Raw genomic sequence first — 21092 nt, 5'->3', positions numbered from 1 at the left:
TATCATTTAGAAGACATTGGGTCTGGGGACCTGAGTTCTGATCCTCACAGTGTAATCAAGGACCCACAGCGTGAGTATGTTATTACACCCAAGTCCCCACAAGGATAGTAAAACAGGCACACACACACTCTCACTTTCTCTCTCTCCGACTTACTTAAAATGCTGATTTTCTACACACAACAATTATTCCTCTGTCAATTTAAGGCAATGTGCCATGCTTGAAATGACATGAAGAATGGCTAACGGAGTACCTCTAAAACGTAAAATATCTCAGAACACAACACATTTTTATAATGAGCTATGTTCTCAAAACCTGCTGAAGTGTTCCAGTGGGGTGTCTTCAATTAACATTTATCAAAACCACGATGAGCAGCACAGATCATTTCTTGGTGTGAAACACAGTTTGTTAAACAGTTTGTTAAAACAGTTCTTTTTGAATTTTACCAGAATAACTCAAAAGAAGTTACATAAAAAAGAAGTTTTCTGAGAGTTCAGATGTTAAAAGCATCAAAGTTTATTTAAAAAGTGCTGTGTCTCTTTTGTTCGCTATTACAGAGCAGTTCGAAGCAGCCACCTAATACTTTGTGGGTGTTTCTGTGAAGGCTCAAGTGCACTATTCAAACTTCTGTGCTCGCTGTCTGACGCCAACATTAAACAGAGAAATAAGTTGTTCATTTTCAAAAAGAGACTGAAACTAGGCCAACCCGTCTTCAACTTGTTCATGGCCGCCACTTTAACCAGGCATCTGCACTTAGAAGTCAGGACTCTGGAATTCAACAGACTGGAAAAGCATGACATGAGAACTATTAATCCATATTAGATGCTCTAGATTAAATATGCAAATTAAATTTAATGTGTTCTATAGGCCATGGCCTCTTACCGGAATCCACCATCTGGCCAAGAGCAAATCAAGCATAACTTTTAATGTGTATACTTTAAAATAGTTTCTGGTCCAGGGTGAAGTGGATTTCCTCAAGGAGACATATTTTATAGTGTGCAGTGCACTCTTCTCCAAAACAGTCCTCCCACAATTCTTAAAGAAAACTGAACCCAAAGATACACTATATAACAGAACAAAAATACATGTATGAAGGTGATGAAAGTGAGACTAGTCACAGTGAGATTGTGGGGTGTTTAGGACAAAATGTTATCTTATGATACCTTTAGCGACATTAATCTTCACCGTAGAATTTGTGGTGTCTTGTGGTAGAGTAGGAAATCGAGGTATGTTGCTATGTCTGGACACAGTGATTTCTCATAAGAACTGGATATTATTCAGTGGACTTTTGTACCATTTTGTGACTGCAAAATAAAGTGCCCAGTGCCTTGTGATTCCAACGTTGCGTGCTCACTATATTTTCGTTATGCAAACTAAGGAAATTAACGTAATTACGTCGGAGTGCTTCGTGTTGGCTCCTATCTCTTCTCCATTTTTCGTACCTTGCTCTTTACTTCCCTAGACAAACACTTGCACCTATGGATGACTGTCATATATTTGCGCTTTTCACTAGACGAAAAAGTTGGAACTTTAATTTGTGCTGCCCTCAGAACATTTAATGGGCCTGCTATTATTTTTGGCAGATTCTGCACCCCCACCAGTAGCGTAGACTGGGAGTTATGGGCCCTTGTGCAATAACTGAAACTAGCCCCTCCAGGGCCCATTACATTGCATCAGCTGGAACAAAGGTAGCTAAGCCCCTGACCCCCGCTCCTAAAACCTATTTCCAGAATTCTAGAAAAGGAACACTGTTTAGTTAGGAAAATGAAAACGATTCTTCAGACAATTCACAGACAAACAGAAACACAGATATAGACCTGCAACTATATTCGTAAAAACCTTTCGAACAGTAGGCAGCAGACTTTTATACACATTGATTTTTTCCTGTGAATTCTAGAGCTCAAGGTCATTGAAGACTTCTATTTTTTTCAGAACAGTGGCATGAACAATGTAGAGCTGATTGCCAAAATAATACTCTCAGAAATGTACGTCAACCGTTTGCTTGCAATTTTAAATTAGAACTCTGTGACATCTATACATATATGTTTTGTAAATATCAATAATATATAAAAATAGATGATTACTACTAGTACTAAAAAACTGAAATTAAATTCCATGAGTCTATTATAATTCATAAATGTTGTATTTTGTAGTTATTTATAACAGTGTTCCTTTGTAGTATCGCATCTTTTAACACAAAGGACACCGCTCTTGGTCAACTCTTTCTAATATACTCTTCGATTATTTCAGTCATTTGTACTGAATTTTGGTAGCAAAATGATAATGGAAGTAAATAATCAATTGCAAATCTGTTGCAAAGTCAAGTGTAATGTTATTGCTGGGGACTGGTCCCCAGAAATCTTTGATGAAGAGAGGTCTGTAGGAGCTTACTGAACACCAGTATTCTGGCTGACAGTGGAAAACAAGTTACAACAATGATAAAAAGGTTAACAACCTTAGTAAGACAGTGCCACCACTGAAACGTGTATTGAACAATTTGTTTTCAAATGCAAAGTGATACTTTCTTATTAGTTCAATGATAAACACATGTTTATTTAAGATGTTTTTGCTTTCCAAACCTTCAAAAACAATAAAACTACGGTAAATCCGGTGCAATCCATTGGTTGTGGTTTGGCCAGGATCTCTCTTGAGAATGGCACCTAAAATTGAATTACTTTTTTTTCTGATGGTAAACGAATATGGAAGTCTCTGATAATGTGTTGATTGTACAGAGAGAATTGTTGCGTCTACTTGAATGAGACTTTCCATTGAAATGCAATACATATTTTATGTTGTCCTAAAAGGAAATATAATTCAGATTATTTTCTTCATTCTTTGAAATTACAAAGTGCAAGAACCCTTTTGTATCTGCTTTATCAATGCACATGAAGAAGATTGATTCTCCTTTAACAGATATCCCAGGAAGGACCTCTGAGTAAAGATATTTGCAGATTTCTGAAGGAGTCAGGAAGCAGCATAGCCCAGTACCTGGTACTCTTTGGGAGAAAAGAAATTGAAGCAGGTTGCGGTACCGCTCTCTTCTAGTAGAAAACTGTCAGCGTTTGGGAAACGGTCCTTTGTCCAAGAAAGTAAGAAAAAGGAAATTGACTGTTCTCATAGCTAAAACCCAGTCTCTGATAGGAAATTTAAGATTATCTCCACTGTCTCTGCAGCAAGATGACGATGAACACTCCAAACACCACATGAAACGATTGACTGTTCTGGGATGCGGAAGAATAGTAGTCATCCTCCCTCCTGTCTGGCTCCGCAGGAGCGGCTTCTGTGGGAACAAACTCAAATTCTGTAGGGCAGATGTCATCAGTGCAACCGCTTCCGCTTCCTGAGCCGCTTGTTTCATCACCTAAAATGGAGAGCAATACAACAAAATGTATTAAAATGTGAACAAAGCTTGCATTCAAACATAGCCACATCTGAAAAAAACATTAGGGTGAAAGAAACAGTATACTTGCATATTGTTATGCTAAGTGCAGGCTGGAGTGAGGCCTGCTATCACCAGGACACTGATGGTGTAATTTTAATGGAAGTGGATTTTTGCCTGCTTTCCCCCCCGCTTTGTTACCTATATTGGACTTAGTGGTGACTCTGTGGGTGTCAGGGAAATAGAAACACTCCTCTTTACTGGTTGTTAGAGAATGACATGTAAATTAGTGATTCTGTGATGATTCCTGCATGTTTTACTCAAGGTTTCAGCCAGAGATTTGAACTATGTTGACGAAAAACTCCACTAATTGATTGGGGTGAGTCACTCCTGATAACAGCCCCGTTAGGATTGCTCGGGTCACTCGGAATGAATCACTACGTTTACAAAAGCATGAGAAGTGTTGGAAGAATTAGGTTTGAATGCCATCACACTTATTTTAACATGTATGGCCTCATTATAGGGTTACTATTTTGTGAGTCCTGTAACAGAGGTACTGATGCTGGAGGTACCTATAACTCTGGAGAGCAGAGCTAATGGGGATAACACGTGGGACCCCGAGGATCCCCTTAAAAATGTGAAATTATTGTGGAAATCAGACATTCTGACTCCCTTGCCTCTGGTAAATCCTGATTCCTCCCTGAAAAGTCACGCAAACTATTTCTGTGACCAGCACTCGCAGCCCTCCCAAATAAAATACAAATCCACAGAAATTACAACAGAACTTGTATTGACATGGGGCTAGACAATTTTGTGACCAGCCCATCAGATTTACCAAGAGGCCTTTGGTGGTGCAAAGATCAAGCCATGTAGGGAAAAAGAAGAAACATCTGATATAGCATAAAAAAAGGAATATATATATATATATATATATATATATATATATATATATATATATATATATATATATATATATATATATATATATCCAAAATCAATTCCACACGGTGAAGAAAGGAATGTCCAGGCCAGCTTTGCAGTTTTCAAAGAGCTTTAATTTTAGCTCCTACCCAACGCGTTTCGAGGTAAAACCTCTTGATCACGAGCGTGAGTGACTTCTGTGTATTAGAGATGCAAATACGACAGACAGACATTACATTAATGTGCCCGCGTTATTGGTAAAAACATGCGTTTGGGGTAATATGAATTTTGCATGACTATTAATGCAATATTGTTCGACCATTGGTAAAGTGTTGAGACACGTCTTGGACTTGCATTTGTTATTTTAGTTGTATCTTGCAATACAGAATGATAAACCGGATTAGCATGATCCCGTTTGCAATGCGCGCCGCATTTCTATGAGTCCATACTTTGAGAGACTTAACATGATGAAATAATGTAATGTCCTCGAAATGCAATGTCTTTCCATTCATTAATTTCTTTACTTATAAGCATTTAAAATATGTGCTATTTGTTTTTTCACGTTTAATTTTTGCATTGCAATGATTACCAACAAATGTTATGTGACTTTCTCACGAGTCTGTTTACCATGTTTTTTTGAAGGTCATGTGACCATACTTAAGCAATGAAATCACTCACACTCACGCTCGTGATCAAGAGGTTTTACCTCGAAACGCGTTGGGTAGGAGCTAAAATTAAAGCTCTTTGAAAACTGCAAAGCTGGCCTGGACATTCCTTTCTTCACCGTGTGGAATTGATTTTGGATACCTGGGGAGTGGCTACCCCGTCCAGGCCCTCCGCTGCAATGGGCAGGGGTCCAGAGCACAAAACTATCTTTGGATATATATATATATATATATATATATATATATATATATATATATATATATATATATATATATATATATATATATATATATATATATATATATATATATATATATATATATATATATATATCTTTTGCCAATGACTAGGTATAGCTAGGTCGGACTTTCATAGGAAAAACATTTTTTGGGATGGGAACAAATTGCAGCAGCTTCTGTTTTTTTTGTTTTGCTATTAACTTTGGCGCAGTTTAATGAGTCTTCATAAAACATTCAAAAAATCCTCTCACCTTAGCTTCTTCCTGGAAAGTTTAGGGGGTCGTTCGTCAAGTGGGTGCCAAGAAAAAAAGTGTTTTTCCATGCATTACCCATAGGAGTTTTAGGAAGAGTTTTAGAAAGAACAGCTAAACAGAATAACACCACATTTTGCCAGATCTTTACTCACAAAGAGTGATTTTCATAATTTGGTGTGAATCTGTTCAGTGTTTTTTGAGAAATTAATGCTCAAAAGTTAGTGATATATTGACAATTGGTCTTGCAGGAGGCCCGCATTAGCCCAATTTCCCCCATCAAAAAAAAAATAGAGGATTCTGATTGGCCAAGAGGGCTTTTTTCCCATCAGACCCTTCAGTACTGATCCCATAGTAGTAAGCAATCTGATTGTCTGTCTGCTACCTCAACAGAAATGTTGTGGCCACCATTTTAAGCCCCCCCCCCCCAAAATAAGGTACAAGGGGTCAGGGTCAGGGCCCAAAATATCATTAAAAAACTATTTTGTGCCACGAGCCACCAGTGCGGTCCTGCAAGGCTCTAGCACGATCCAGTTCAGGCTACCATGTGTTCCTGCGGAAGTACAGTGGAACCCTGAAAATGACCGAAAAATGTAAAACATGGGATAGGGTTGGTGGAGCGGTTGACTTGCTGCTTAGGGTTATTTGACTGGTTTCACCCTTTGTGGCTGAAATTAATTCCAGCATTCGATCCATTACTTTTATGCATGGGCCAGTAGGACACAGTAAGTATGCCCATACATGTGTTCCATGCACACTGTGGCACGGGAAGCAAGCTATACCGAACTGAAGAGGCCTGATAAGGTGAAACCCGTCTTAGGTTGATTGTGTTGTAGTCCAGGGAGGAGCTGGCCTGTGACTTTTGGCTGGACTGGTTCTATTGGAGCAGGGTCAACACTTATTTGCATATGGCTAGGTCCAAACTAAGGTGGAATGGTATGCAAAATAACGATGGACTGCGATGCAACCTGAGGAATTACCAGTGGCTGGGATTAATTCAATTATTCCGTCAATAACTTTATTGTATACTTTGTGCCGAGGGCATTCCATGGTTGATACATTAGCATACCCGTGTAACAACAAATGGTTTCTGAAAGAAAGCCTATCCACTAATAGTCCACAGTGCTTTGCAGCAAAAAAATCTCTTCTTTGAAGCTGGTTTGAAAAAGGAAACTGGACATGCTCTCCAAGTAGGCTGTAATGCAGCCTGCGTGAAGTACATGCGAAATGCAAAAGACTGTTTGGCCGGCCCGAGAGGGCAGGCCAAGCAGTTATTGCGCACTTAGGAGGGTACTACACTCCTCCGCTACCCTGCCCCTCATGCAAAGGTGTGCAAGTAGGAGAAAATTAAATTATAATACCGCAAGTTATTATCATTTTGTTTTTCCCATTATTTTACTGCTAAAAAGCAGTTAAGTGATGCTCCTCCACTTTAGTGGAGGAGCTGCCACTGCCTCTGCCCCTCTTGAAGGTCTACGGCATGGATATTATAGTGGCCTTATCAGCCCTCTACATCTTCCGTGCTGACCTAAAGTCTTAGATCACTTTCTGTTGCTTCACCATTATCTGTTGAAGATTTACGAGATCCGGTAAAACTTTTAACAAGGCTGCTTCATTTTCTACCACCTTCACTTTCAGTTTCTAGTGGACTACACTTAAACGGTAAATCCTAATGGTCACTGCTTAGAGTTTTGTTTCTAAATTAACTTTTATGTCATGTATTGTTCACCGAATTTGATCAAATTTGGCAGAGTGTTTCTCCACCTTGGTCTCAACCTCTTTCCCAGGAGCTAGACTTTGATCCATTCCAACAAGTGAAGTAATTTTAGGGTCCCTAGCCGCATCTGGTTTCAGGCTCATGGGTTTTTATCATCTCACAGTAGTGGCTTGTTAGTTCCGACATTTACATTGTTGTAGCAATAGTAGCTACTGGAGCAACATGATCATGACAGGGGAAATCCTCAGTCCATCCGCTGAATCAAATAGGCAGGTATTCAAACAGGGTTAGAATGAGGTCAGATCCTAGTTCAAGGAACCATAGTGATATATCCACATTTTATTCAATTGTCAATGTTTGTGAATCAACACATGCCCAGCTTTGTAGAGAGGAATAACACTGCCCTGGTCAAGTCAGCATTAGGAGATAAATTGGTTACAGTTTATTGCAAAACTTCCCCTCCACCGGTCAGTCTGCAGCTGGAAGGTCCTTTTATATGTACGCATTCTTACACATTGCGTGAACGTCCGTTCAACAATGTTGTTGAGGGGTTATCTTCTTACTGATCATCGTGCATGAGAGCTTTTCACAAGTAATGCTACACAAAGTAAAGTCACTTTTGGATCAAAGGGATGGGGGGTGCAAGACAGTCTATAGGCAAGGGGAAGCAGCAAACCCTACTTACATTGCAGTAAATGATACAAATATTGGATCCAAAATATCCTGTGACATGAATAACGTGTATCATGACTACAAAAATATCATGTAGTAGAATGTTGATTGGAAGGATATCTTTTTTGCAGTAAATTTAAAGAGTATTGTTTTATTCAATATTGTTAACTTTAATATAGTGGTAATAAATATCATGTGTTAATTAATTTAGTATATATTAGATATTATTTTAATTTTAGATGTTAGTTCCAATCAGTCAAGTATACCTGAAGCTCGTCACCAAAATTGTAGTAATGTATTTCGCTCATTTAAATTAGGTTTCCAGTAGAATATTTATTTATAAAATCAGAAGTAAGAAGAGCAGCTGAAAAGACCCAGGAGCTCCACAATAATTATATTATAATTGAACATAAACAAAATACATCTCATAGCAGAATGTGATATCGGCCAATGAAGTGATCCAGCTACATTACATTATAGATGCTCCACACTAATACACAAAAGGAAAATGCTACTAAATCGTTATTATTTTTGTGTGCCAAAGGGTTCTACGTTGCAGCTTTCCAGGTGAAAACCAGTGATACCAACATAATACAGAAAAGAAAGACGACATCAATTATATTGTAAGTTACTGATCTCTTTGCACGTGTGTACTTTAATCACGGTTCATCTGATTAAGCTTTACTATATAGCAAATGTTTACTATTTGACCATCTATCTATCTATCTATCTATCTATCTATCTATCTATCTATCTATCTATCTATCTATCTATCTATCTATCTATCTATCTATCTATCTATCTATCTATCTATCTATCTATCTATCTATCTATCTGTTTTTGTCTGTCTGTCCGTCTGTCATGAAAACAGATGGATAGCCCAGTAGTTCTTTGTACAGTAGAATGACTTCCCCAGGAAAAAGTACAGAACGGGGCAAATGGCAAGAGAGCACAAACGATTCAAATTAGTTTTCAATGTGGCCATATCTGAAAAGTGTTCATGGTTATACTGTATCCTGACTGACACTGAAGGCTGATTTTTCTCACTGTGAATTTAAAAAGACGAATGCCCTTCTGACTCCTTTCTCCTACCTTTGCTGAATCACACATTTCTTCCAGTTTATGTTGAATAAAGCAATGCTTTTCAGACCTTGCAGCATTTCCCACATGAAATTGTGCCAATAGGACCAGGCAGAGTCGTTCCGGCTACAGGCAGCCTGTTAGCAATATTTTCCTCGAACAAAATAGAAACTAGCGACTAGTTTTACAAACATTGGGTGTGGATCACAAACATCTTAGACCCATGTGCAAAAGTGAAGATTAGGGACGACACACAATTTGTGTTTGTGGTAGTTGTGAAGGAGAATTGGAGCATGCACAAATCGGCTGCATGTGCATTAATATTTTTCTTGCACACAAGCTCCTGCCCACACTGCAAAAGCAGCATTCAGATGTGTGTCGGGGTGTGTGTATTACGTTGTACTGTACTGTACTTTTTCTTTCATTTAAAACTTGCAGCAGTGGGGGATTGCTTTGGAGAGTTAGCAAGATTTTACAACATCAGTGCGGTTGCAGTCCTGAATTGTTGCATGGCTGCAATGCATCTGGCATCCTCAGAGGAATGCACTGAAATGCACACCTCACACATCATGTTCCTCTAAGGAGTTCTGTACTTGTGCAGGGCAGCAGCAGGGGAATGTTTAGCATAAGTAGTCCACCCTCACAGGATGTTGGAGTCAAGTGGTGTAGTACAGAATCGACTTTCTAGTTTCATTTTGGACTGTTACATGTCAATTCTTTGTCATGGATGATGTGGAAAAAGATACTGACAAGCCTGCTGGCAATTGCAGGTCACTGAACTGTGTTGAAGTGGGTCATCAGAGCCAATGCATACCGAGTTTATGATTATGAACTGTGATCTTGACCCAAAATAAATGAAGCCTCATAATTGCCAAACTCAAATGGGCAGTTGTATTTCTATAATGTTATGTTTAAGGGCACGCAAAACAATTTCTATCAGTCACAGTTTTTGTTGATCTTCACATTTAACATTTCAAGTTTATATCCTAATATGGTCGAGTGTCTAACATTGCCTAGATCAAGCATAAATCAATATATTTGACTACTAGCGAGAATGCATAAGACATCCTTGCCGAGATGTTGGTGTGGGTCTAATTTCTTTTGAGATATTTCAGAGACAGTGGTGTACTTCAAATGCTCTAACTTACTTGTGTCCTGGAAGTTGACATCATTTCCATTGTAGGCATTCTTCAGTTTATTTGTCATCACTCTTAGGGCCATGATTTGTTGTCGTATGAATATATCTGGTCTTGTTATGTCTACTTCAACTTCTGGGTTGTTGATCTGATTGGTCAACCCATCGTTCATTACTTCAGGCAAGTATCTGAAAAGCATAGAAAAACAGACCAATGCACACAGTTATTAACACCCACATACACAGGACGAGTTTCATTTCAGAGAAGAGTGGAAAAGGAGAATTCTGAAGATCCACTTTTCTTCAACCAGGACCTATTGAGATGATTACATGGTCTACAAAACAAGAGCATTAGCTTCAGCTGTGTAATAGTACATTACAGTTTCTTGGACAGTGAGCATAATCCAACTGTTCGGTCTTATTTCAATATTAAGAGCTACATTGCACACACGCGAACACATAACTTTAAATTTGTTTTGATAAAATGTAACTGTGCTGTGAACCCTAATCATGTAAACTCTAGTGGCCATCTTTATTATTAGGCCTGTTAATGCATTAAGCGGACACCCATGCAACACCAGGAGACAAGGATTGTACTCAACAACTTAGACATGATTTTTAAAAGATCGCTGTGTACATAGAACAGTGAAAGTGCCAAACTTCATGATTGGACACATCGGAAGGACACTCATTCCCAGCCTCACAACTACTGAGGATCGCAGTCTTGCCCTAGGCGCTAAAGTGAAAAACAAACTGAGTTGTTACCATTTGCAACACTCCTATATCTTACTAATTAAAAAATCCCAGAAAGAGTAGTTACCATTTTGTACACGACCTAAGAGCTCTGAATTTTGTTCTGTTGCCCAATATCCGCATCGTTCCAAATCAAGCGACCATTTTGACTTATATATTGCCTAACACTACCTATTTCTCGTGGTTGGTTTGTGCTGTCCTTCATTTCAGTGTCAATACATCCTGCCAACCAATTTAGTTTTACTTTTACATTTGAACAGAGACAGCTAATTTGGGTGAGGTTTTCTCCCTGCTATACAAAATCGCACTCCATTGTCTCCCAGCGCTCAAGAAAGACTTTGATTCCCTTACCTCCCAGATGGTGGGTCTGTTTTTATTCAATAGGGGGAGACCTGTAGGCTGCAGCTCATTCTTTAGGTCAGTACAACTTTGATGCATTGTATTTGCTTACTGACTTAATACAATAAAAACATATTTCTGCAAAAAAAGACACTTTTGGACCATATCCAGGCTATCCTTACAGTTCCACATCCCACTGCAGTATCTAAAATGCACATCCTTTTAGGAATGGTTGTTTTTTTCTCACCCATGGATTTATATGTTGCTGCTACTGTGAACCCCTGTAGGATGTCGCCAAATGAGACACTCCTGAGCCTTTGCCTTGGCCCGGGAAAGCAGATAATTATTTTCTCTCTTTGAATCCTGCTTTAATGCTTAGCCCGTGTTAGGCTCAGCGAACTGTATAAAAGTCAAAAGATGCTTTTGCCAAGGCCTACTAATACAAGAGCAAGGTGGCCCAAAATAGACCTATTGCTTATTATTTTCTGGTCTGGGCCCAGTTGCTGCTTTATTAACCCCTATTTATCTGCTGTGTCAGCTCCTGCCACTTGGTTGAAGAGTCTGAAAACAGAGTGTTTCACTGTCATTTCTGGTTGCTGTCTTCATTCTGTCAATTTGTCGTGGTGTGCTTTCTCACCACCAAAAGGCGACACCTGTCAATATCAAGACTGCCACAGTGTTAAAAGGTACTTTGTCTGCTTTACATATCACTCTTGTAATTTACACTAAACGCCATTGTCCATGGATTATCCATAATATAATGCGCTTACATCACTCTTGTAACATGTCTTGTGTTGCATGAAACCTTATTGTTCCCTACCTTCTAAGATGGTAAACTCCATGATTAGTTAATAACCTCTACCTACTTCACTAAGGCCCTGGTTGACATCAAAGATGCCCTCATAATGAACTAAGACTTTGAGTTTCATGGGAATGGACCCTGGTTGACATCAAAGATGCCCTCATAATAAACTAAGACTCTGGGTTTCATGGCAATTGACCCTGCCCTGGTTGACGTCAAAGATGCCCACATACTGAACTAAGACTCTGGGTTTCATGGCAATGGACTCTGCCTCTGAAACAGTGCTGGATAGCTGGAGGCAGGTTATGCTGTGTGTATGCAAACGGATGCAGTAGAAAGCAGGTGTCATAACCATGTGCACTGTGTCCAAGTGGCGATTTCTAGAGCTTGTGTCTTCACTAAAGATCCGAGTGTCACTATTTTTAGTGATTCTAAGTATGCCTTTGGAGTTACATATGACTTTGCCCTAATATAGTTGCAAAGGAGTTTGCTCACATGGGGCGGTACACTAGCTAACCCAGGGAATGCTTCTTCTTACTCAGTTGCTAAGAGTGCAGCCCAATCACCAGATTCTTATTAACGATAATGGGGTGACCCCGTGCCCTCAGAACCTGCGTAAGTGTACACTAAAAAAAAAAGTGGTTCTGCCGGGTATGACAAATGATTTGTGCATAGTATTCAATACATAACTGGTATTTTTTAGGAAAACAATTTTCATGAAAATAAAAGATATTGAGAAACAAGCCACCACAAAATTGTTTTGAAAACGCAGTAAATGTAAATCTTTACTGTTCAATGTAAATTCGGGTTGGCTGTCATGTGACAGAATGCACAAAGTATAATAACTACAAACATTTCGAGTGTACAGTAAGTGACTAAATGTGGTACGTGATGATGGTGCTGTACAAGGGTGACATAGATGACATGTGAATACACAAGAGAGAAAAAACATGCATTTATAGTCAAGTCCCAAATAATAACATAACCCTCTGGCAGGGATTATAACTTCCTGTGCAGGGGGATTGCGTGGGCTTAATAATGACTCTAACGTTGATATTTCGACCCTAGATAAGGGAGCGTATTCTTGGGCATCCCGGGCAGGTCTTCTTCAGGACAAAGGTGGGGAGGGCAGCCTGTTGGGTGAGAGCCAAATTGAAATGAATCAGAGTGATGTGTACATGGATTATCTGGTAGCATGAGGAGTGATAACAGTCACAAGCTTACCGCCATCAGTGAATCCTACAAGGTCAGAACCCAACTGGAAACAAGGGAAGATTATAGGTGTCAGCCGACACCTACGACTCACGCCAGCTGACACCTATAATCTTCCCTTGTTTCCAGTTGGATTCTGGCCTTGTAGGATTCACTGATGGTGGTAAGCGTCCAAGGCCTGCCAGGAACTGCAGCCCAGAGCCTTGATATATGTTAAAGTTCACCAGCACAAGCAATCACTTCAACAGAGGTGGCACAGGCATTTCAAAGTGCTTCTTATTACCCACACAATGCTTAGTACAGCCAGAGTGGGAAGTTCCTTTCTCTGCCACAAAATTGCAAAGTGGCCATTATACTTCAGGCCTACATCCTGTCCTTGACTATAACCTGCGAACCCAGCGGTAGGCCATGACCTGGCTGCTATGTTCCTCTGTAGGTTTTACCGGATCTCTTCACAGCTGTTTGATTGGCTGTCTCATAATCTGGCTGTGTTTTAAGATGAGGGAGGGTGGTGGTCCAGGCTAGCACATTGAAATAGTGCCTGCCGATCGTCCCGGGAACAGACGATCATTCTGTCAATGAAATGGGTTCCTACAGGTCCTTGATTAGTACAAAAAGTATCTCAATGTATTTGCCTGCTGGCTTTACTCTTCTGTGCTCAAAGACTCAAATGGGGGGTTCTGCCTATCATCGAGACACTGTTTGACTGGGAAGAACAGTATGCTGTATTATTCCAGAATGTGATGAGAACTTAACTTGTGCCACCCTCGATGATCTGAAGTTACCCATTTATAATCAAGACATGCACAGCTTCCATTTAGCCAACTACTTCTGCCCAAACGCTGGTTTTTGGAGAAAGGAATAGCAAATGACTATATTAGAACTTTGCACCAGAATAGTCCCAGGTAAACTTTACACTAGCCATCTTCCCATTAGAAGTACTTTTTACTGAAATAACCAAAACTGCTCAAACTCTACGTGGAAATAAAGCATATATGTAGCTACTGAATTATATTTTTAGCTTCTGCTATCACAGCTACATAGTACCTGCCATTAAGCAACTTGTGTCCCCGCTCCTAGATTTTCGAAGGAGCAGTAAAACGAAAAGAGAGATTTCAGAGACAGCCAGGAGTTTCCACAACTGCATTTCCAAGCTATAGGATTGCCGTCTCAAAGAAAAGATTAAAAGGGTGCTATTTTATTAGAGGAAGAGATCAACGCTCTTGCTGGTGCTCTTAGAAATGTTAACATTGAACTAACAGCCCAGAGAACAGTCACCTTACAGAACAGAATGGACAGGGTCTTTATGCTTAGATCATAGAGACATGTCCGTGATATAATGTTGTTTGTATATCAGCTGACAATTCTCAAGCTGTTCACTTTAAAGTTTAAATTATTGGTACTCAGGTTAAAGAACTATTGACAATAATCCAGAGTGGGGGGTCTTTGCTGGGCCTACCAAGTTGGTAATGCAATTAGTAAAACTTGGCCTTGTCATTCTTACTATAGTCTTTTTTCCATTGCTTACTGTGGCAGATTATAAAGGCCTCAATAACGGAAGTTGCCCAGAGACGCGCCTCCTGTGATGTCCCTTACATATATTTCTAAAGATGCATTGGGTTGAAAGAGCCTGAACAAAATGAGAGGCAAGTAATGATTAATCTACTGAATATTGAGTACACATAAAAGTGTTGAAGCTTGTGCTTTACTTGAAAGGAGGTAATCGACAAATGTTATCTTAAAACCAAATTGTATATATCCTGTTGCAGCCATCTTTATTATTTTTTGTACTTGGAATTTGAGACATGATTTTTAAAGAACTGCTGTGTATGTATAATAGTAAATGTACTTAACATCATGTTTAGATACAGTTGACGTACACTCACTTCTAGGCTTACTGTTTTTCATGATGTCATTCCTCCATCTGCCACTTAGCATGACAAAAACCTTTAATCATGTTACCAGATTCTAAAAGCTTCCAATAATGGCTTTAAATGTGTCCATGGCTCTGCCTTGGGTATCTCCTCTTCTGGAGAAACCCCTGCCAAACTTTGTGATCTCAGCTTTTAATAAATATGGTTTGCAGACTTAATAAGAAGATTGGATTCAGAGGTTTTCTTCAGCAATCTTCTGCGCCGACAGCAGAAAACCATTGTATGTAGCATTAAAACACTCCAGGGCGACATGCAGAATCCAGACAATGGTGGGCTCAGCAGTGTGGAAAGCAGGTCCTTCAAAACCTTTGCATAGGTAATATGATGGAGAGTCCTAGAAATATATTCTGCAAATTGAATACCTTTGGGGAAACATGGGTGAAGTCCAGTGAGGGCCCAACCATCCTTTTATCCTTCTGAACTCAATGCAATGACTATCACTGAGGTAGATAAGAATACTATTACTCAAATGCTAATGGCTGCACACCTTTGCTTGTCCTTTGTCCTGACTTCATGGTGAGTAACCATAACATAGTATTGTAATCACCATCAAGGGCTATGCTAGCCATTAAAAGCCCTCTCCCTAATAATAGCTATAAATCTATTAAGACATTTAAACAGCGGCGGCTGGCACATGTAAGTGCGGTGCGGCGGGGCTGGCCACGGCAGGGGGGAAGCGGAAAGACGACGGAATAGGTGTTATATATTTATTTAAATAAACCTATTATGTCGTCTGACAACTTCCTCCTCTCCAACCCCGTCCTGCTTCGCCCAACCACATTTATCTGCAGGCCGCGGCTACATTTGAATCATTTAGGATAAAATGTTTTCAAATAAACAAAGAGATACAGAAAAAGCAAAGCAACATTAAAACATTGAAACAGCAGGCCCACACAGGCTTTACTGTCCCTTTGCCTCTCCATTGTCTTCAGTGGAGCTCACAACATTCCATTGTTCTAATCAAATGTTATTGCATGTTCCTTTGGGCAATAATGAGTGATCATTTCACACCCCAAAATGTATGGGACAGAGCTGCTGCCGAGGGATTACATTTCCCTTTCAAGGAAGCAAGAGGAGGAACTGCCACAATGACAACCGAGCGGCGAAGATATAAGGCGAAGCTGTACGAATGAGCTGTCATGGTGTGCTGTAATCTCACTTGCTTGTTGTGAGATGAAGTCCCTAAAAGATGGGTGGAGGGCTGAGGTAGGGAAAAAACTGGATAGTGCCCACCAGAGGGTGGTGAGTTGGAAGCTACTGAATGCTTTGTGAGCAGGCCTTTAACAGTATTTAAAGCCTGCAAAGAAAACATTCTGCTTGACTCTCCAGCTCACAACTCTCCATTCCAGCTGCTGATAACAATAGTAACCTATTTATCGTTTTCCTTTTTAGTGTATTCAGTCTTATTTATGCTGGTTGACAGTAATGAAAGGGATGGAATGGCAGTCTCCATGCTTTTTGATCTTTGTAATAATAAATGCATCAGTCCAAACTTAGGGGCATATTTGCAAGGCCCCTGCGCCACTGAAGTGTCACTTTTCTTGGGGCTCTGGTGGCGCACAATGCTGTGCAATATTTTCAAGGGCACACAAAGCCACCCTGCGTGACTTTTCATGGCCTTATCAGTATGGCCCCTGTCATGCATTACTCTGCATTAAAGGGGTTTTCCAAGGGTGTTGCTGTTGGTGTCCCACATAACACCCATGGATTCTGGTGCATTCCCAGATTTACAAGGTTTCGTAAACATGGGAATCGGTCACATTCTAACGCCTCCCCAGGGGAGGCATTAAAGTGGTGCAACGAGGAGATTTTTTGCTCTTTCTATGTGTGCTGCTGCAGCACACATAGAAAGGATGAAGACACCATCAATGATTGTTTTTGTGCAGGAAGGTGTTACTTTCTGCACAAAACAATCCTCCCCGCAACGCAGGCATCTTTGCACCACGGTACAAGGGTGCCTGCGTTGGCTCTAGGCAGCCAATAGTGCACCGGCACAGAGCAAAGCACAAGAATTCATAATATTGTTGTAAATACGATGCATTCCTGCACTTTCATAATGACGCAGCTTGGGGCAGCAAGAGGGCTTGCAGCGCAGCACCATTTTCTAGTAAATATGCCTCTTAATCCTCTAGCGCTCACATTCTTCATGATTCAGTCACAGTGTTGGGTGCCTGATACCTGCCCTGCTGATCCAATATAAATGGACATCTGTGAGTGTTTGGAATCTGTAATAGCATGTTGTAACCATGCCAGTCTAAACTGACTTCGTACACTGGATGGACTATAGGTGCTGAGTAGCAAAATGCTCTGCGCATTTCTCAAGAGGCAGACCTGCAGCGCTTGCATTGCACGCGGATAATTGATGCCTTATGGTATAGACATGCATTGTATGAAAAATATAGCGCTCTAGGCTGCGTCCATACAAATAACCCCCAAATGGAAACATTTTCTTTTTTTCCAAAACTCAAAATCAGTCCATGACCCAGACTTTCAGCAGTACATTGATATATGTTTATAGGCAGTGTTGAACTTTTGACTGCCAGTTTGCATGTTTCTGCTGAACTGCAACATCCTTGAGTACTTGCAGAGTTGCTTTGTCAGCAACAGGGGTGCACTTACATTTTAATACAGTCAGCAATGCTTTGGGCTGATTTTTATTTTTGTACCAGATGCCAAGAAAGGTGTAAAGAAAGACAACGCATTCTCAGAAAAGAAGAAATGTAAAAGTGCCTGTTTGCCTTTACCCACGTTTACCACGTTTATATTTCGGAATTCCTGGGATAACACAGGCATGTTACATACTATGAATCTCAAGGTCACCTTTGATAAATCATTCATGCCCTGACATGCCACAGACCTGCATCCAAAGCATCTGCCTAGATATTCACATGATTATGGTTTTTTTCATATTGAAGGCTATTGCATTATATTGACATTAACGTGTACACACACAACTGCTATTAACCCCTTCCTTGCTGCTGTCGGCCATTGGCCGACGGCAGCACTACCTCCCCAGTGCTACCGTCAACCAATGGCAGACGCGGCCCCGCCCGTTTTGCGGAAGTGCCGCACTGCGGGAAAATCGGGGCCACAGTAAGCGGGTTAACTGTGTATGATTCACGTTTAGATTGACCACAGATAATGTAGGCCAGCGGTTTGATAAGGCTATCATTTGGTTGCTATCTTGCTACATGACATGCATTAATGTTTCTAGGAAAGTCCAAATTAACAAAGGTAGTAATGTGCCTTTGCTTGCTTTCTCATGTGAAATGTTTTCTTTTAAATGATAACCGTAGAATAGCCTAATTGGTTTCAACAGTACACCTGCAGAGTACAGGTCGGTCCAGTGTACCTCGTTTGGTTGTATATAATTGTAAGTTTAAAGGACGCTAAGAGAAGCTCTATTTTGGAGGACAATCAGAAACTAATGAGCTCCACTGTATCTTTATATTCTAACCTGATTGGATCTTGGTATGGGAACTATGGGGCATATTTATGGGAATTCCCACGCAGCGCGCCACAGCACATAACAGCCAGTCATCTTGCTGGGCTGCACTGCATGACAGGGAAAGGGCAGGAATATGCCGTATTTAAGGCAATGCAGTGCATTCCTGTCCTTTCCCATGCACTGGCACCCTGTTGGGAGTCTAGAGCCTACCCGGGCACCCTTGCACCATGGTGCCATCATGCCTGCGTTGCATACAGGATTGTTTTTGTGCAGGATGGGGCACAGAGCTGCACAAAAACAATCTTGGGAGGCATATTCCTCTTTCTATGTGTGCTGCAGAATGCAGCTCGCATAGAAAGAGGAAGAAATTAGGAGACATAAAGATACTTCTTGTTACGCCTGCCCTGGGAAGGTTTAAGTTTTTAACGCACCCCCAGGAATACATCTTCTTGTAAATGTTGGGATATATCAAAATCCATGGGAGTTGTGTGGGAACACCCACTGAACACCCATGGAATGCCTTCTCAGGCCAGAGGAAAGGAAGACAGCGATTTGCCCTGCAATTGGGTTATTCCAGCATTTTTGACCCAAAGTGGCTTTGCGTTGCTTTAAAAATCTGACTTAGAGGTGTGCATCACATATGTACCACGGTTGCATGGGTCAAACACGACGTAACCCTCTCATATATATGCCCATAGGTGTAGTAAATGTTAGAATGATGTGATTTAAGCTATTGCAGAGTAGATTACAGTTCAGACATACTTTGTCTACTTTCAAGTCTGATTAATGGACTTCACATTAACTAATGCATTCATATATTGATTATTAATTGACATTAATTTGATGGCTTTGTCACTGCCTTTCTTGCCAAGCCACATTATTAAGCATATTAAACTGTTGACCAGACTCAGTTGTGTGCTTTGATTCATCAGATAGTGCTTTATGGGTCCCACATTGCATAAAGAAAAGCACTACCATGCACCTGACGGAAGCACTATTCCTTTGCTCCACTGCTAGAAAGCCACCATCTCCCTATAAGCAGCTGATCTTCCATCCTGTGCAAGAGGCAGAGCCACGTTTCCATCCCTCTTTCAGTGTATATTTCTTAAGTGCATCCTTTTTTCAATCTATAATTCTTCTGTCACTCAACTTGCAGATGCTTATCCTATCATGGTAAAGGAATGGCCCCTATTTCAGAAATGTCTCTCTACAGGAAAATACCTTAACTATAAGGGCGTAAGTATTTTATTGTGCTCAGTGGTAATAAAAAAAACTCATACTTGCTTATGCTATATATTCAACTCCCTTAGATTTATGTACAGGTTTCTATGAACAGCAATGACAAACATACATTACAGACCTCATGTATTTTAATCCTCAGTCAAATGATTTTCTCCTATTAAGGACAATTCACCAAGGCACTCATGAGGACTTGAAGTAGTACGCCAGGAGTACTCTTTCATGTACAACTAAATGCCTGTGTGAATCGGCCCCGAAATGATCAAATCCCTGATAGTAGAAGAGCACAGACCGTTCTCTTTGTACTAATTGCATAAGAATAGTCCCTGTATATTTCAATATTAGATGTTTTAAGGCAGATTGACAAAGGTATTAAAGAATATTTGAAGTCGCATTAAAGGAGTATTCCTTTGTGTACTCATACAAGGCTTTGTGAATTGGCCCCTTTGACTGCAGTTCCTATTGTAAAAACAGTTCATATAAAAAATTCACTGTTTTAGAGAAGTATTCTCTTGCCCTCCTTCACTATATAAAGACTACCAAACGTAGAATAGATGAACTACAATTAAAATTGCATCCTGTGGTTTGAGCCATTTTGCCATTGGCAAAGGGTTGCCATTTTGATAATGCTTCCACTTCATTCTCTTGCATTAAAAGACAGAACCAATTTGAGCAACCATATTGCTCATACAAAAATCACTTCACCCTCCAAGACACGTGTTTTCCTCCAGAATAAAATCATCCACTCATACTTTAAGCAACTATGCTTTCTCCACCTCGGCACTTGGACTTTAGAACAAACCTACTTTAGTTCATGACATTCTCTAAATAAGGAATTTCACCTGCTTCCCACCTGCCTGTACAGTCATTCTCCATCCATGTTGCAATCTTTACCTATAAACCTTACTTTGATTATATTGCTTGACTTGGCTATTCTTTACATAGCCCTCCTGATACAACTCTGAGTTTGTTTGAGAAAAACATCAAGAAAGAAAATTTGAATTATAAAAACCAAAAAACTGTATCACAATGTGAACGTGTTTTAGACATATAGAACCTGAATGAGCTTAACTCATAATTGGGCTGCAGTAGGATGCTTGGGAATCAAATGAACTAATTATCCTTTCATGAAAACAAATAGGAATGTGTGAATTCACCAAGAAGTTAAAGAATCACACTTAGTTCTCTGCCAATTACTTGTTGATGCCAATATACAACTCAATGAGAACTTTGAAAGAATGAAAGAAACATTTCTTCTGCACTCTACAACAGACCCTTTCAACTTGGGCAAAAAAACGTACATGTTA

The 21092-nt window shown here is 40.1% G+C and overlaps 1 protein-coding gene across 2 annotated transcripts in view; it reads right to left on the bottom strand.

The window, feature by feature from the left end:
- Window positions 1-2528: 2528 nt before the first annotated feature.
- GPC6 (glypican 6) overlaps window positions 2529-21092 on the bottom strand; it is a 3590060-nt gene continuing 3571496 nt past the window's right edge. For both annotated transcript variants that reach the window (XM_086934794.1, XM_086934795.1), the window contains 2 exons: window positions 10072-10247; window positions 2529-3359 (listed from right to left, as the gene is read on the bottom strand). In XM_086934794.1, coding sequence (XP_086790920.1) covers window positions 3151-3359; window positions 10072-10247 — 385 coding nt within the window. In that variant the 3' untranslated portion in view covers window positions 2529-3150. The remainder of the gene's footprint in view (window positions 3360-10071; window positions 10248-21092) is intronic.

The sequence above is a fragment of the Lissotriton vulgaris genome, chromosome 8 (genome assembly GCF_964263255.1).
Source record: "Lissotriton vulgaris chromosome 8, aLisVul1.2, whole genome shotgun sequence".
Classification (NCBI taxonomy): Eukaryota; Metazoa; Chordata; class Amphibia; order Caudata; family Salamandridae; genus Lissotriton; species Lissotriton vulgaris.
Note: the sequence above shows the minus strand (reverse complement) of the source record. Positions and strands in the feature narration are given on the sequence as shown.